Raw genomic sequence first — 17,168 nt, 5'->3', positions numbered from 1 at the left:
TCCTCATTTACCTAGAGGAGCAGGATTTTATCTGTAAGGGAATATGCAAAAAGCCAAGTTGCCTATCAACGTTCAATATAGATGCCATGGATTTTTCAAATTATCTGCTATCGCACCTGCAAATTAAGTTATTAGGATTTTAAAATTCTGATTTAACAGAAATAATCACAATAAAAAGCTTTAGCCAGAAAGTCATCTCATGTATAACTGTCATTCCATACCTCCTATCCAGTTAGATAGCTACTGCTCTAGTTTGCTGTCCATTGCTATGACAAACACCATGACCCAAAGCAACCTAGGGTGGAAAGGTTTATTTCAGCTCATTCCTTAGTCCATCATGAAGGGACGTCAGACAGGAACTCAAGGCAGGAACTGAAGCAGAGGCCATGGATGAATGCTGCTCACTACACTGGTTCCCCATGGCTTGTTCAGCCTGTTGTCTTATACAATGCAGGACCACCAGCCCCCGGATGGTACCACCCACGATGGGATGGGCCCGCCCCCATCAATCGTTGATCAAGAAAATGCCCCGCAGGTCTTCTTACAGGCCAGTTTGATGGAGGCAGTTCCTCTACTGAGGTTCTCCCTTCCCACATGACTCTAGCTTGTGTCAAGTTGACAAGAACTAACCAGCATAGTACTATTAAAATAGAAATAAAAAGAGCTGCTAAGGGTGTGGAAAAATGGAGCCCAAGTCAGGATTTCTATTACTGTAAAGAGACACCATGACCACAGCAACTCTAATAAAGGAAAAGGTCTATTTGGGGCTGACTTACAGTTTCAGAGGTTTCATGGCAGGACATGGTGATAGACAGACATGGTGCTGGAGAAGGAGCTGAGAGTCCCTACATCTGAATCTGTAGGCAGCAGGAAGAGCAACTGAGACAACACTGGCCTGGCTTGAGCATTTGAGACCTCAAAGCCCACCCCCAGTGACACACTTCCTCCAACAGGGCCATACTTACTCCAACAAGGCCACAGCTCCTAATAGTGCCACTCCCTAGGAGCCAAGCATTCAAACACATGAGTCTTTGGGGGCCATACCCATTCAAACCACCACATTCCACTCTTTGGCCCCATAAGTTTGTATCCATAACGTAATGCGAAATGCATTTAGTCCATCAAACGTCCCTATAATCTATTACAGTCTCAACAATGTTTAAATGTCCAAAGTTTAAAATCTCTTCTGAGATTCATGTAATCTCTTAACTGTAATCCATTATAAGATGAAAATAAAAAAGATCACATGCTTCCAACATAATGGCATGGATATACATTATCACTCCAAAAGGGAGGAAAGGGAGCATAGTGAGGAAATGCTGTGAGTAAGCAAGACCAAAACCAGCTGGCCAAACTCCAAGCTCTGCATCTCCATGTCTGATGTGAAAGCACTCTTCAGATCTCCAACTCCTTTCAGCTTTGTTGACTGCAACAACACACTTCTCTCTTTTCGCCTGGTTCCACTCCATGTTAGCAGCTGTCCTTGGCAGGTATCCCATGGGTCTGGCATCTCCAACATCTTGGGGTCTCCAAGGCAATCCAGGATTCACCTTCACAGCTTCACACAATGGACTGCATGCAGGGACACCCCTGCCACACACCTGCTTTGGGGTTTTCTTAGTCATGAAGGCAAATTTCAAAACCCCTTTCTTCTACCCTTGGCTCTAAAGGCAGAACCACATGGCTGAAGTGCCAAGTTCTGCTGCTAGCTGTGGCTGGAACATGGCCCTCTTGTTTGATTACATCTTCACCAGCTTTCTGTTTTTGATGGTTCCCTTCACTGCCTAAGCTTGGCTGTTCTGGAACTTGATCCATAGACTAGGTTGGTCTCAAACTCAGAGATCTGCCAGCCTCTGCTTTCTGAGTGCTGGGCTTGAAGGCATGAAACATCACACCTGGACCTAAGCTGTTCTTTAATTCCTTTTCACAAGTTGGAAGCTTAGCTGAATGGGGTTGTTGCCCTGAGGTCACCACTCCCTGTATTCCATTTCTTACTCTGTTTATCTCCTTGAACACAGGACTTAGCTCCATTCCACTTCCTGGTACCCCTTTCTTCCTCAAATTGTACATTTTATATTTTTCCTTGCTCAGCTTGCTCCTTTTCATTATAAATCTTCGTAAGAGTCAACACTAGTAACCACATGACAGAGTCTGTACTAGGCTGTTTTGAGATGTCCTTTGCCAAAGCAATTAATCCAAAACTCTTCACTTTAGCCTCAGGCAGACTCTTCAGATAAGGGCAAAAAGCAGCCACATTCTTTACCAAAATATCACAAGAATGATCTAGGCAACACACTTAAGTTCTTCTCCTTTGAAACCTCTTTTTTTTTTTTTTTTTTTTTTTTTTTTTTGGTTTTTCGAGACAGGGTTTCTCTGTGTAGCTTTGCGCCTTTCCTGGAACTCACTTTGAAGACCAGGCTGGCCTCGAACTCACAGAGATCCGCCTGGCTCTGCCTCCCGAGTGCTGGGATTAAAGGCGTGCGCCACCACCGCCCGGCTATCCTTTGAAACCTCTTGAGCCAGGCTCCCGTGGTTCAAATCACCCCTAGCACCACTGTCTTCCAGGCTCCTACTAGGGTGGCCCGTTAAGCAGCGTTTAAAGCATTCCACTGCTTCCCTAACCCAAAGTTCCAAAAACATAGTCAGGCCTATCACAGCCTATACCCTGGTCCCTGGTACCAACTTTCACCTTAGTTAGGGTTTCTGCTGCTGTGAAGAGACACCATGACCATGGCAACTTTTATAAAGGAAGACATTTAATTGGGGCTGGCTTACAGTTTCAAAGGTTTCATGGCAGGACATGGCAGTGTGCAGACAGACATGGTGCTGGAGAAGGAGCTGAGAGTCCTACATATTGATCCACAGGCAGTAGAAGTTAAAACTATGTTACACTGGCCAGACTTGAATTTATGAGACCTAAAAGCCCACCTCCACAGTGACATACTTCCTCCAACAAGGCCACACCTCCTAATAGTGCCACTCTCTGTGGACCAGCATTCAAACACACGAGTCTCTGGGGGCTATACCTATTTAAACCACCACACCAAGTAAGGTATTAGTGGACTATAAGGTGACATCACTAATATTGGAAAACATTATAGCAGTTTCTTAAAATAATTGTAGAACTATTATGTGATCTAGCAATTCTACTTATGGGTATATAGTAAAATATTTAAAAGAATTACAAAGACATAGGTCACAACAACAGAGAAGTGAGAATAATCCAAATGTATATGTATAATGTGTATGTATATACAAATGTATATGTATAATGGAGTATTATGCAGTCCTAAGAAAGAAGCAAAACACGCTTCACATAGATGAATATATATGGATATCCATTAAAGACAGTATGCCAAGGAATGGGCTAGTCCCAAGAAGGCCAATGCTGTTATGTTTACACTTATACCATGTACCTAATAGAAACAGAAAGTGAAGTGACTGCTGCTGCTGGAGGCCCAGGGATATAATGGAGATGCTAGTTAATGGATGTAGCTTTACTGTTTAGGAGATGGGATATTTTCTGTAGATCCCACCAGGTGTGGCAATGCACACCTGCAGTCCCAGCATTTGAAAGCTAGGAGCATGAGGACTGAGAATTTGGGGACAGTTCGTGTTACAGAGCAAGTTCAAGCCTAGCCTGGGCTACCTAGTAAGGTCTATCTCAGAAAAACAAACCTAACTGAACATTTTTCTGGAGACTCGTTGTACAACAATGTCTATCTACTTAACACTACTCAACTATACAGTGAAAAGTGGTCACTTTTATGTTATGTATTTTTACCAGTTTTTTTTTTTTTGAGTCACTACACAAATAGAAGTTTGCAAAGTTTTCTGCAGTCTTCATGATTGCATGCCGACATAACATGGAAAAACAAAGCAATCTCCAAAGAAGAGGCTCAGTTTGTTAGGGTTGTTAAGGTGTATAGGCTCCTTAAGGGGAGTCTGGACAGATAACTATTTTCAGACATTCATAGACGCAAAAGGGTTCAGGTTTGGCCCTGATTGAGACAAGCATCAGTACTCATGATTCCTGTACATGCTTGTTAGGACTCTCCCCTCTTGGTCCATCCTGAGTTGTAGGAGCTTGGAGAGGTTGGGTGTCAGAGGGCTCTCTGCTTATTGGTAGAGCTGAACTACCAGAGCATTGCTGGCTGGAGGTCTCCCTAGCCTTGACTCCTCCCTAGGTAGGCTTAACTTTTGGTTGCTTCTAGAGCTCTAAGCCCACCTCTTAGCAGCTAAGAGATCCCGGGGGAGAAGTAGTCACTCTCACTGTTCCAGTAGACATCTGGGATAGGTCTCTGGGGTTTAGCTTTAGGTGTTAGGTTCATCCTTGAATAAAAGCACCATGTTCAGGGAAGTACTATCATTTGACTTGATGCTCTCTGAAGAGGTAGGGAGTGGATACTATGCAGGCAAACTAACAGATGTCATCCGTGCCAGTTAAGAGGGGTCTGAAACATCAGCAATATCAGGTAAAGGGAAGGACAAGTTGGCATCAAGGAAATGGAGGCTGAAGCTGTCTTTAAAGAGGCTAGAGTAACGGCTCTCATCCTGCGGGTCCCTACCCTTTGGAGAGCCGGCGACCCTTTTACAGGGGTCGCATATCAGATATCCTGCACAGCAGATATTTACATAATGATTCATAACAGTATCCAAATTACAGTTATGAAGTAGCAATGAAAATAATTTCATGGTTGCGGATCACCACCACATGAGGAACTGTATTAAAGGGCCACAGCATTAGGAAGGTTGAGAACCGCTGGTCTAGCGGATGGCAGAGTGGGATGGATGGAGAGGAGACATAACAGAAGCAGGGGAATGGTGAGGGAGGTAGGGGAGCATCAAGAGCATTAGCTTCATGGTCAGGAGGTCTCGTCAGAGTCCCTGCTGAGCCATATGCCATCGGGTAGAACCCTGAACTCCACAGAGCCTGTTTTACCTGGGAGGGGGTGTGTGTGGACATGACAGTACCCCCTCATACAGCCATCTGAATATGATACAATGCATGGTGTCCAGCAGCTGACAAACATCATTCAGCTGCTCCTGTTGCCATTCACGCTGCAGAGGTTGGCCTATCCAATGTCATTATCCCTCATCGATGAGAAGGGGGCATGTGACATGGTTTTCTGCTCCTCATCCTACGATGTGTGCTCTTATAACGTCCACCAGACTGGCCTAGAAACATCCTCCCTTACCCTATCCTCTCCTTCCAGAGGCGAGAAGCACGGCTTCATCACCTTCCGGTGTTCGGAGCACGCTGCCCTGTCCCTGAGGAACGGCGCAACCCTGAGGAAGCGTAATGAGCCCTCCTTCCACCTGAGCTATGGAGGGCTCCGGCACTTCCGCTGGCCCAGATACACTGACTATGGTAAGAGAGCAAATCCTAACTGTATTTATTCTCGAGTCCCAGAACATGAGGCACAGTGACTTCCTTTAATAACACCTAGACTGAAGGCCCCTCTGGACATGGCCCTACATCAAGCTCCTGCCCGTTGTGACCCCACAGCAGCTTTGTCTGTGGCTGCCATCCTGCTTTTGTTCTGGCCTTTGGTCCTGTGAGTGACTCTAACCAGTCACCTTCCTGTTCTCACAGGAAGGTGCAGTCTGCGTGCTCAGCCTCTTAGCAGCACCATGGCGGTCCTGCCTCTTTACATTCCTTCCGTGGTGACCCTTGAGCAGGCAGCAGCTTTGCCGTTAATTGGCGGTGTGTCACCGTCATCACGGCCTTGCCATTTGTGTACAAGTTGGTGAGATCCAAAGAAATAGGACCTGGAAAAGAATTGTTTGTAGAGGAGGGCCCATGGTAGCCTTCATGATACAGCACTGAGCATCAGGGGATCTAGGTGGGTCCCGGGTCAGGCGGCACTCCACCTGGCCGCAGTCCATTCTGAGACTCCGTTTCCCCATCCCTATGAGATAGGTTTATTAGCATTCTTCTGTGACTGACTAGTAACGGTGTGTCGTGTCACTAGTTGGTGGGAGGGTGTTGACGAAAGTCCATTTCTGGGATGTTGGCTGGGAACAAGTTGTAGGGTGTTCTGTTCAGGGGCCCATTGCTCTACAACAGAGCATCTTGTCAACGTGAAGAAAGGGAAAGGTCGTCACAGCAGGATGGCAGTTGACACTGTGGCAGTCCCACATCCCTGCACTGTGACAGCCTGGCCGTCCCAGCTCCGTGAGGTGGCAGTCCCACATCCCTGCACTGTGACACCCTGGCCGTCCCAGCTCCGTGAGACCCACCCTCAGTGGCAGATTTGCTGGTTGGGGCTGAGTTTCTCACTGCCTTGCCTCTCCCTGACCCACAGATCCCACGTCAGAAGAGGCCCTGCCCTCATCTGGGAAAAGCAAGTATGAAGCCATGGATTTTGACAGCTTACTGAGAGAGGCCCAGCAGAGCCTGCATTGATATCAGCCTTAACCTTCGAGGAATACCTCAATACCTCAGACAAGGCCCTTCCAATATGTTTACGTTTTCAAGGAAATAAGTCTATGAGAAGGAGAGCGAGCCAATGAGCGAGCGTGAGAGAGAGAGAGAGAGAGAGAGAGAGAGAGAGAGAGAGAGAGAGAGAGAGAGAGACTTGAATCTGCTGTCGTTCCCTTTGAAAAACAAATCAATGTTTACATTGAACAAAGCTGCTTCTGTCCGTGAGTTTCCATGGTGTTGACGTTCCACTGCCACGTTAGTGTCCTCGCTTCCAGCGGATCGTCCTGGGTGCACCTCAGAGTGCTGTCAGTCACCCTCTGCCCCTCCCCTTCCCTCTCCCCCCCCCCCCCCGTCCCCCACCCACCTGACTTCCTTCTGTAGACTCGAGCTATGTTCCCCATAACATCTTCTGTCTGTAGCGTGTGATGATGAAATTGTTACTTGTGAATAGAATCAGGATTAGCAACTCATTTTTTAATTGAAAAAAAAAAGTATATCCTTAAAACAAATGTATTTATGGCTCAGACATCCTGTGCCTGGGATTATCGTATTGCTTCCTTGATTGTTTAACTATGCACTGTCATGAGGTGTTTGCTACTGAGCTGCGCTGCTCCCCTGGTCACGTAGTCCTGGAGGTGCTGGGTGGCCACTAGGTCCCCAGGAATGATTGGCTTGCAGTCACAAGTAGGAAGAGTGGAGAGAGATGATCCAGGTATCCTCTACCAAGCCCTGGTGTCTTTTATTTTGAGTGTGTTCCATTCACGTTGTAAGGAGAATCCCTTTCCCCTGTCCGACTCACACTTGGAGAGTGCCTGTCTCTAGTGCTCAGAGCCATGAGTGCCCGGAAGGAAGGGGGAGCAAGCTGCATTAGACCCATTCCACAGGGAAAGAGGACAGGGCCCTGTGAGGGTGAAGTGTCTTGCCCAAGGTCCCATGGCCAGGGAGCATGCCGAGCAGCATCCACATCACGCCTCCTGACTCCAGGCCCCAGCCTGCTGTGGTAGTTAGCATTAAGATGCTAAAGTCAGAGGCTGGAAGAGTGGAGTTAGCTGAGTTGAGCAATAGGCTAGAAGCCTCATAGCTTAGCTGAGAATTAGGTCAACAGTGGACTCACCAGCATTAAGGCAAATTCCAGCTTCATTCAGCACAGGCTCAGGTGTCCCTCAGCTCTGATCCTCAGTGTCCTGTGACTTACCCTGCCTGTGGATACCCCTCAGGGCTTTGAGACACCTGCCCATGGTGCACAGGCTTCCCCTAGGAGCAGTCATTTTGGGCAGGGAGGGCAACTGGTAGTCCCTCCCATATTCTGCTGCTGTCCTTGCTGTCCCTCCTCTGTAAAGGTGCAGAGTAGGGGGTGGACAGGTCGGGGGTGGACAAGGCACTCCCAAGGAGCATTCACGGTGGGCTCCTCTTCAAACCGTTCTTGACTACTGTCAAAGCCATATCCAGTGTGACATTCTCCGGGTTCCCAGGGGCCCTTCATGAGGGAGAACCAGCCAGGCAGTGTCCACTCTAACACTTCATATAGATCAGTTCCTCCTTGGTCTTGTGACATTTTCTTTCTTTCATTTTTTCCTTCCCCCGCAATGTTCTGCCAAATAAGAAAGTTTGAGAGTAAATGACTCATTAAACTAACCAAGCTAAATTAATCTGCTGCTAATGGCAGGCTTATTCCTTTGAGAATTGGTGGTCAATTGTGTTCTTTTTAAGATTTTCAAATACCTCAGTAAAAAAAGTGAGCCCATGATCTTATGCTTGGTGTTAGGAATACTCTCCACCCACAGATGAGGCTGGAAGAGACTGACTTTAGCAGAAATAGGGAAATAGAGGATCTGTGTGTCAAATCCATTGGCCTCCCTACACCCCAGTTTCCCTTTCTGTGAGATAGACTGAGGGGCACAGTTCGACAGCGACGTCTTAGCTTCTGCTCAGACAGTGTCTAGTCACAGTCGTGACTCCCACATCCTTGGTTAATGCAGTCATACTTGATTGAGCATAACACTAATTTTTTTTTCTGAGCCCGGTTGTACTATTAGACTCCTCAACACAGTACTCTGGGCAGGTACTACGAATTGGTTGGTGTTTAACTTATTTGGCATCCTGATCTAGTGGTAGTCTTTGGAAGACTACCATTGTAGAGCCATATGCTGGCTGGTTTTTATGCTGACCCATCCCTGTCATGACCTGATCCCTGGAGGGGAAAAAAATGCCCTTGAAACCATTACTTGGCAGAAGACTTCCCAATACTGTATAGAGAGGGGAAGGGTAGAATAGCAAACATGAATATAACTGGAGAAGGTGTGGCTTCTAAGCATAGATCCAAAATGGGACTTTTCACAGCACGGACCCAGTCATTCTGAATTCCTTCATAGTTGGTCATTGCCTAGCACATGGTAGGCACATGGAAAATGGGGATAGAACAAAACCAAATTAAAGTTCTTCAGTTGCATCCACTAAAACTTGGGCTCTAATCACAGGGGAAAGTGAGTGTTGGTTGAAATCAGCTGATGGGAAAGGGACTAGATTTAATCTGGAGAGCCATTTGAATTCTGACCCCACCAAGAACTTCTTTTGTGGCTTTTTGGGTCCCTTCTTCCTGGGCTCTTCCTACTTGCTCCCGCCATTACACTGAGCCAGATGGGTGATTGCTGGGGTAAAAAAAAAAAAAAACAGATTCTTAGCAAACAGTAAGTCTCTCTCTCTCCCCAGCCAGGTTCAAATTGGAGCTGCTCAGTCAGTTCGCTCCAAGACACTGAGATGTTGGCTCTTGAGCAAAGCAGACTTGAGCCTGGCTTTGATGCCTGATATTCCAGAGGTCCGTGCTGAGAGCTCATGTCCACCAAGGGTTTCTAGTATTCTCCACTTACCCTCTCATAAAAAAAAAAAAAAAAAAAAAAAAAAAAAAAAACAACAACAGGGTACCAGCTCGGCAGATGACCAGTCCTGTAGATTATCTCTCTCTCTCTGGAAGATTCACTCGGTGCTGCATACCATTTACCAAGGAGACTGTCAGGCCCCTCCGAGACCACGAGTCCATCTTGGTCTCTTTCCCATCGAATCAAGGAGGAACCCAGAGGGAGCAGCTGCTATTGGCAACCATCTCATCGTAGCTGTCCTGATGTGTCTCAATGATGTTTACCTGTGATTGCCATACAGCTTCCTGTAGACTGTGTTGGCCGCCGCCCAGGCAGGGCAGGTTCCGCGTCGTCTCTGTGCTGGGCTGGTATCTTTTCTAGAAATGTCCAATCCAACCACTAAGTGGAATTCTTCCATCTCCTTCCTCAGTCACTACAAGACTGAATCAGAGTCCTCTCTCTCAGGGGGGCGGGGACTCTGGTTACTGAAGGTAAATGCATCAAATCGGTAAAGAATATGAGTGGATGGAATGCAGCTAAGGTCCCTACTCCCCATCCCCCCCCCCAAACATTGTGGCTCCCACTAGAAAAGTGCTTTGAGTCAGGAAGTGCCCATCCTATGCCTGTGTCTATATCTCTTGATGTGGTATCCTCTGGTGGACAGCAAGACTCCAGGGGTGGGAGGTGTGCTCCGAGCCAGCCACGAAGACTTGGCCCTCAAGTCCTAATGTGGGAAGACGTATAGTAAGAAGTCTTTTGTGACCTCAAGCCTTACAGGTCAATCAGTGTTGGGGGGAAGATGTGATAGGCCTGCCATGGCCACTGTGCAGGTAGTAAATGGGGAAAAAGTGCAGGCACCTCAGTCCTGGAGTTCAGTTCACCTCTCAGCTGACCCTGCTGCCGCAGAAGCAGGGCACCTCTCTCTGAACCCAACTCACCCTTGGAGGGTGTGTGATGTCGTTCACTGAGGTCAAAAGTATTTTCCTAAACCTTTGACCTTCAGCGGTCGAGATCAGCTTGAGAAAGCCATATCCCAGTGTCACGCGTAGCAGTGGAAAGGGATTGGGTGTGTAATAGTAAATAGAGTGAACCTGTTGGTTTCATTAGCCAAAGAAAAGGGATGCCTTCACCCTTCCCACTGGGGCAGAAGGAAGCTAACTGGTACTTATGTGCAATATGTTGACGCTACTCTCCAAGTCCCTGAGGGTTTTGCACACAGATGGGCTCCAGGGCTGCTGTTTGAAGAGTCAGGGGATACAGGGTAAGTGCCGGGAGAGCCTGGGATTAAAAACTTTGATGTACAGAGATGGCCTTGGCCTAGAACAGATGGGAGCGTGGGCGGGGCGCCCCTGATACTAGCTGCGGAACACCGGAACAAACCGGAAGTAGCTAGTCAGACACTTTGCACTAGTTGATGAAAGCACTTTGAGAAACCTGTACACTTCAGCCTTGCTCCACGTTCTCCTCTGGCCAATACGTGTACCCTTTATCTATGTGAGGTGCTGTCGTAAAGGCGGGGTGAGGGGGTAGGGAAGGGGGCTAGTGTGAGAAAGGATACGGGCATCTTCCAAGGCAGCAGCCACAAGAGCCTGCAGCTAGCCAGCCAGTCCTTGGCTGTCCTCTCCACTAGAAGCCCACGAAAACAGAATGATACGGGTTTACATCTTGGTACCCACTTTCGTAAAGACTAAAAAAAACAGCCTAGCCAATTGTAATGCTTCGTGGAGCGTCCTTTCCCTCTAAGTTTCTTACTTGCTCTCTGACCTTAGGCCCCTGTTCCCTGAGCTAGCAAACGAGGCTGCCCCATGTTCACAGCATTCTCATCCTGGGGCCGGCCGGGGGAGCCCGGAGCCCCACTCTTTGGCTAGCTCAGGGTGTGTGTTTTGGGGGGAGGAGGGGCACTTCCGGCAAGGTTGTCAGCAGGAGGAGATCCACATAGCCCTGGCCGAGGTGCCTTACAGGAAGAGGCTCGCTTGCCAGGACAGACTCAAGCCATAGTTTCTCGTGGGGATGGTAAGGAATTAACCCCTCGTTGGGCTGCCTGACAACTTCCAGTCTTGCGTTAATTAGCCTTGTCGTTGTCCCCACCGAGCAGCTTTGAATCTGAATGTTGTGACCACTTGGCCGTCTCTTGCTTGCTTGCAGACAATATTAGCAATACACTTGTTTTCCCCAAACAGCTCGACTTAGACAGTTTTCGCACATTGCTTTCAGATGATTGTAAAAACACATGGGGCAGCAGGAGGCATTGGATCACACTGCATATGTTTAGGGCAGCTTTTGTTTTTTTTTGAATCTTTAATGGTATAGCAGCAGTGACCAAGCCTTTGGGGATTTGGGGAGACAGATTTTTCACAAAGCCATTTCATCAGAATGCCTTGTACTTCGGAAGGAGTACGGACATCCAAATACCCAAATTGAGGGGCTTGCAGCATATGGTTTTGTAGATGGTTGTCTCTACTGTACAGCAGCTCCTCCAAAAGGTGTTCATGTGGCTCCAACCCCTCCGTGCCATATTATTTTTTTGTCAAAGGATTCTCCAAGGAAGCCTTAGCAAGCCTCCTTGCTCCCTCTTGCTGGCCTTGGGTAGTATCCTTGTGGAGGGGATTAGCCAGCACTTTGCCTTATCAATGTGTGGTCACCAGTCTAGTGCTCAAAGGCTAGTGTCCACTGGCCACCATGATGGAAGGCAAAATTAAGTTCCTTTGGTCAGTCACCATGCCGGCCAACATTAGCTTGGCAGTGAAATAACAATGACATAAGAGAGTTATCTTATGTGTTCAGTACCAACTCGGAACATTAGCAACTACCTAGATGCCTCTGCGGTCCGGGAAGTCACTAGTTAATTCTGTGGTAGAGGAGATGGGGTTGAACCCTGTATCCAGGTGTCCAGAGAGGTTTACTGTAACTGCAATACTGGCAGGCAAGCTGCCAACCTTGTTAAGTGAACCTCTGCTAGGTGGCTTACATGGGACCTTTGGGACAAGTAAAGAAGTTGGGTATGAGGATTGGGGGAGAAGGGGCCCTGGCCATGACCTTTGATATGGTCCACTGAATAGCCAAACAGGTTTTTTGTTGTTCTTGTTTTTGTTTTAATTTTTTGTGTTTTGTATTTTGTATTTTAAAATCTTGTCAGATTTTTTATGTTAGGAATAATAAGTCATAAACTATTCCCACCTTGGTTTCTGAAGGGGTGTTCTGATTCCAGTTGAAACAGGTTGGAAATCTCAAGGGACGCATGGTCTGGGAGTACATGGGACAGGGCAGTGGAGCACCTGGGTTTCCAGGTAGCTGCTGGGGACGATGACCATCCGGGAGGCCACAGTGCACTCGATTCCAGAGATTCACACCCGCCTCCTTGTCTCCTGAGTCCTGTTAGCACTGGCCTGGGCACATGCTTCCATCAGAAGCAGCAAGACTCCCCAGCTCCCAAGCCCTAGGTTTCAAGAGATGATGTCGGTAGCTAGCCTTAATTGACTGGGCAAGGTGGTTCCTGTGCTCCCTCCCAGCAGTTCCAAATCTTGGACTCAAAACCCTTTCTCTTAGTGTGACCATGCAGTCTAGAGAATTTTGAGCAATAGGAAGCCAGGGCTTTCCCTAGCTCTGTGACAGGGTCAAACCAGGGAATGGCTAAGCTTGAGAGGTTTTGTCATACCCGGGGTACTATGGTAGGGGGCATTACGTATTAGGGAGCTCAACAAGGTAACTGTAGCCTGGGGTATGTGAATGTAAGGTTGTGTTTGTGGGTGTGCGTGCGTGCGTGCGTGCATGCGTGTGTGTGTGTGTGTGTGTGTGTGTGTGTGTGTGTGTGTGTGTGTTACATTGATGCATTTCTTGAGAAAGGTGCAAGAATTTCACCTATACAGAGGGACACATCTGCTTTATTATTTATAATAGAAGCTAAATTTTAATTTTTTAAAGGACACGCTAATGATTGAAAATCGAGTTTTTAGTTTTGCTATTTTTTTTAATTGGTAGAAGATTTTTATATATTTTTTTCCCATTTCGTTGGGTTGTGTCCTTATTTATATAAATACTTTATCCGTGAGCGGTGAGGAAGAAGACTTCTTTGCTCTTAATTATTGTGGTTGTCATTGTCCCTATTTTATTTCCGGTGTGATTTTTCTGTCTTACCTTCTAAATGAGGAACTGTTTTCCTGTATTTGTACATTGTCAGATTCTATAGTTTCGTAGATAATTTAACCAAATTGCTCTATGTATTATTATTCTGTGGGTATAAAGTTCTATTTTAACGTCTGTAAATACTTCAGAACTGGTTTCTTTTCTCAGCTCCTTCTGGGAGCTATTGTTTACATCACAAAAAACTGTAGAATCTATGCTCATGTACTGTAAATAGTGAAGTGATCTGCTTATAAATTACCCGAACAAATACACTATGGAAATTAAAAAATACCACCCACAGACCTGCTCAGGGGTGTCTTTCTTTATTGGTCCTGTGAACTCATTTTGTTGGGACATTCTATTCACCAAATGAAGAAGAGCATCCAGATCCAATCTTGCCTCAGAAAAAGTCCTGGCCAATGTTTGGTTTGGTTTTTGTTTGTTTTTTTATTTGCCCAGTGCTGGGAATTAAATCGAAGGTCCCGTGTGCTGGTACCATGGTGTTAGACAGTTGAGTTCAGAACTATGTAGCTCACGCTGACCTCAAACTTACAGTTCTCCTGCCTCAACCTCGTGACTAGTAGGAGTATAGTTACAACCATGCTGGGTCCCAGCCAAGGGCAGCTCTCCCAACCTCATCAGATAGAGTGATAAAAGCCAAGTCCAACAGAACTGACCCTTTATGCTCCGGGGCAGCTTCTCTCCAGTACTGTCATCTCTCTTCTTCTTGACAATGATTAAACAAAGGGACAAGCCTTTGCTTGAAAAGCCAGTGTCCTTAGTATCACTTATAACAAAGCTGGAAACAGCTCAGAATTAAAAGACCAGAGTCCAGGCACATCCTGCTGTAACGCAACCTGAACAGAAGGGCAGGACGTGGGCTGCCGAGGCACAGGTAGATCTGCAGTGGAAGTCACAGGATGTGTGTGCCACAGGCAATGTTCTCTGCTCTTGGACATCTTCCGGAAGAAGGCAGGGACCTGGGCTGTAACTGGACCCAGCCCCCTCCCCTCTCTGGCCTTCAGTTTCCTGCTTTATTTAAAAAGGGGCCTTAGAGTAGGCTTGTGGTTCATAAACAGTTGGAGGGAAGTGGTGCACTTCCCTCTCCTTGAGGCAGTCGCTTTAATTATAAGCTCTGCAGAACCAACCCCCAGTTTGGGAGGAAGACATGTGTAAGAGATAGCCATTTCCGGAAGGCGGGTGGTGCTGTGTGCCACCCCAGGAGGGGAAAAAAAGACAGTTAACAGAATATGGGGCAGCTGATGCTGTCTTAGCAGCACGATACTGGCAGAGGGAAAAGAAATGAATTCTTGCAGGTTCCAAGAGCCACACTACCTGCCTGTGCCTGCACACAGTGGCGATGGTGATTAGTCCAACTCATCTCACAGCCTCTGGGTCGAGCAAGGCATCACTCTGAGCCTTAAATTTAGCCTTCGTTAGAGCTTTTAAAAGTGGGGTGGGGGTGGGGGGATGAGAAACAATAGAAATAAAGTTGGAATTGGAGCAAATATGGCAGATATGCTTGGCAGCCTTTTGTGCGTGTTGGTATATTGACAACTTTTGGGTCCTTTTGCTGATGTCAGTTTAGTTATGTGGATGCTAACTCGGCCAGGCGGGGCATACTTAGATTTGGCCTGGTTTTTTTTTGTTGTTGTTGTTGTTTTTGTTTTTTGTTTTTGTTTTTTTTGTTTGTTTTTTTTTTCAAGACAAGGTTTCTCTGTGTAGCTTTGGTGCCTTTCCTGGAACTCACTCTGTAGCCCAGACTGGCCTCGAACTCACAGAGATCCGCCTGCCTCTGCCTCCCGGAGTGCTGGGATTAAAGGCGTGCGCCACCACCACCCGGCTGATTTGGCCTGTTTTTAAGCCAAAAGGGCCCGTTAGTTGAACAGAAGGTCTCCAACTGAAATGAGTGGGAAATTCAAGACTAAGAAGTGGATCTTAATAAAAGCAAGCAAAAAGAAACAGAATGACTAAATTCGGTATGTGACATCTGGATTAAGTTGAAGCGCACCAGCACTTGTGTGTGTGTGCCCGTGAAGGTAGGTCCTAGGACAGAACTCAGGTCATCAGGCCTAGTGGGAGGAGCCTTGACTTGCTAAGTCATTGTGTTGACCCCCGAACTCTTTTATGATTTTTGTCCTTACTCTTTGGTTTTGTTTGAGACAAGGTCTCTAATTTGGTCTCTATGTATAAGCAGTGATGTGAGACCAGCAAGAGCCTACGGGCCTCGAGCTAGAATGGCCTTGCACGGTTGACCCATGTTGGGCAGTGTGGCCAGGCTTTTCTACCTCAGGCCTAGGTCCCCTTGAGAAATGCAGTGTCCTGCATTAAGACACCCCCGAAGAAGCTGTCTGCTGAAGCCCCCCACATCCTCCCTTTGTGGCTCATCAGAATACTCTCCACAGCTGGGGATGAAGCGCTCACCTTCTCCATTCAACGGTGCTGTGTTAGAAAATGCTCTGTTCCTTTAAAGACACGTGAGTTTGCTGGGTGGTGGTGGTGCACGCCTTTAATCCCAGCACTCGGAGGCAGAGGCAGGCGGATCTCTGTGAGTTTGAGGCCAGCCTGGGCTACAGATTGAGTTCCAGGAAAGGCGCAAAGCTACACAGAGAAACCCTGTCTCGAAAAACCAAAAAAAAAAAAAAAAAAAAAAAAAAAAAAAAAAAAAAAAAAGACACATGATTTTTTTCCCTTGAGAGAGGTTCTTACTGTATAGACCAGGACCTCTTGAACTCTCCTGATCTTCCCGTCTCTTTCCTTGGTACTGGGATTACAGGCATGTGCTGCCATGCCCGGTAAGATGTGTGTGACCTTCAAAGATGCTTAATTCCTCCAAAGACTACAGAAGAGTGAAGTGATATGTGTGGAAATGACCTTTAAATATTTCAGCTAAGTCATGGGAGGTAGTGAACACAGAGGTAGGAGGCCTGAGATTTTAAAGCAAGCCTGGGCCACATGGTGGGATCCAGAAAGAAAGAACAGGAGAAAGAAAGGAAGGAAGGAAGAGAGAAGGGAAAAAATTGAAAATGAATGTAAAAGCACAAATATGACCAAAGTTTGATGTTCAAATCTGAGGGTAAGTTTGAGTATTTGATGTATAATTCTCTACTTTTGAAATTAGCAAGAAACTTTTACAATAAAACACTAAATTATAAGAACTTACAAGAATTATAAGCACTATAAGAACAAAAAAAATAAAGTAAGTCAGTATATGAAGTCTAGAATATTGGGCTAAACTCAGTAGACATTTCAAGATTAAAAACAACCTCTAAACCAGGAATGGTGGCGCACGCCTTTAATCCCAGCACTTGGGAAGCAGAGGCAGGCGAATCTCTGTGAGTTCAAGGCCAGCCTGGGCTACAGAGCGAGTTCTAGGACAGCTAGGGTTACACAGTGAGTCCTTGTCTAAAACAAAAGAAAAAAACAAACAAAACTGCAACAAAAACAACATCTAAAACCACTTGATGATATAGATGCCCGCTGTATCTTCCATCAGCTCTCAACTCCCGCTTCTTTAACTGTCCAAGAAGACACGGGGCTTTCCATTGGCCTGGGGGACCTCTTCCTTCCTGAGGGCTCTGCCACCTGCCAGCAATGCCCTCAGCTACTGGATGCAACAGGACTTGGATGCGGGTGCGCCCCCTGGGCTGGGGTTTCCTCCCGGCTGGGTCCCGGAAGCAGCTGTGAAGTTCAGACAGGAAAGCACACAGCAGGTCAGACAAAGCTACCTACAGCAAACTTACCTTTGACCTGTTTGGACGAAG

The 17,168-nt window shown here is 46.8% G+C and overlaps 2 protein-coding genes across 5 annotated transcripts in view; one reads left to right on the top strand and one right to left on the bottom strand.

Moving 5' to 3' along the window:
- The window catches only part of Ppargc1b (PPARG coactivator 1 beta), a 117,672-nt gene extending 103,968 nt beyond the window's left edge, over positions 1 to 13,704 (top strand). For all 4 annotated transcript variants that reach the window (XM_052742270.1, XM_052742269.1, XM_052742267.1 and 1 more), the window contains 2 exons: positions 5,217 to 5,371; positions 6,309 to 13,704. In XM_052742270.1, coding sequence (XP_052598230.1) covers positions 5,217 to 5,371; positions 6,309 to 6,409 — 256 coding nt within the window. In that variant the 3' untranslated portion in view covers positions 6,410 to 13,704. The remainder of the gene's footprint in view (positions 1 to 5,216; positions 5,372 to 6,308) is intronic.
- Positions 13,705 to 16,684: 2,980 nt separating this feature from the next.
- Positions 16,685 to 17,168, bottom strand: part of Pde6a (phosphodiesterase 6A) — a 51,154-nt gene continuing 50,670 nt past the window's right edge. Inside the window, exon 18 of the mRNA XM_052742764.1 lies at positions 16,685 to 17,085. Within this exon, the coding sequence (XP_052598724.1) occupies positions 17,009 to 17,085 (77 nt within the window). The 3' untranslated portion in view covers positions 16,685 to 17,008. The remainder of the gene's footprint in view (positions 17,086 to 17,168) is intronic.

This window comes from Peromyscus californicus, unplaced genomic scaffold, assembly GCF_007827085.1.
Source record: "Peromyscus californicus insignis strain IS unplaced genomic scaffold, ASM782708v3 Scaffold_17__1_contigs__length_78620276, whole genome shotgun sequence".
In the NCBI taxonomy this organism is placed as follows: domain Eukaryota; kingdom Metazoa; phylum Chordata; class Mammalia; order Rodentia; family Cricetidae; genus Peromyscus; species Peromyscus californicus.
Note: the sequence above shows the minus strand (reverse complement) of the source record. Positions and strands in the feature narration are given on the sequence as shown.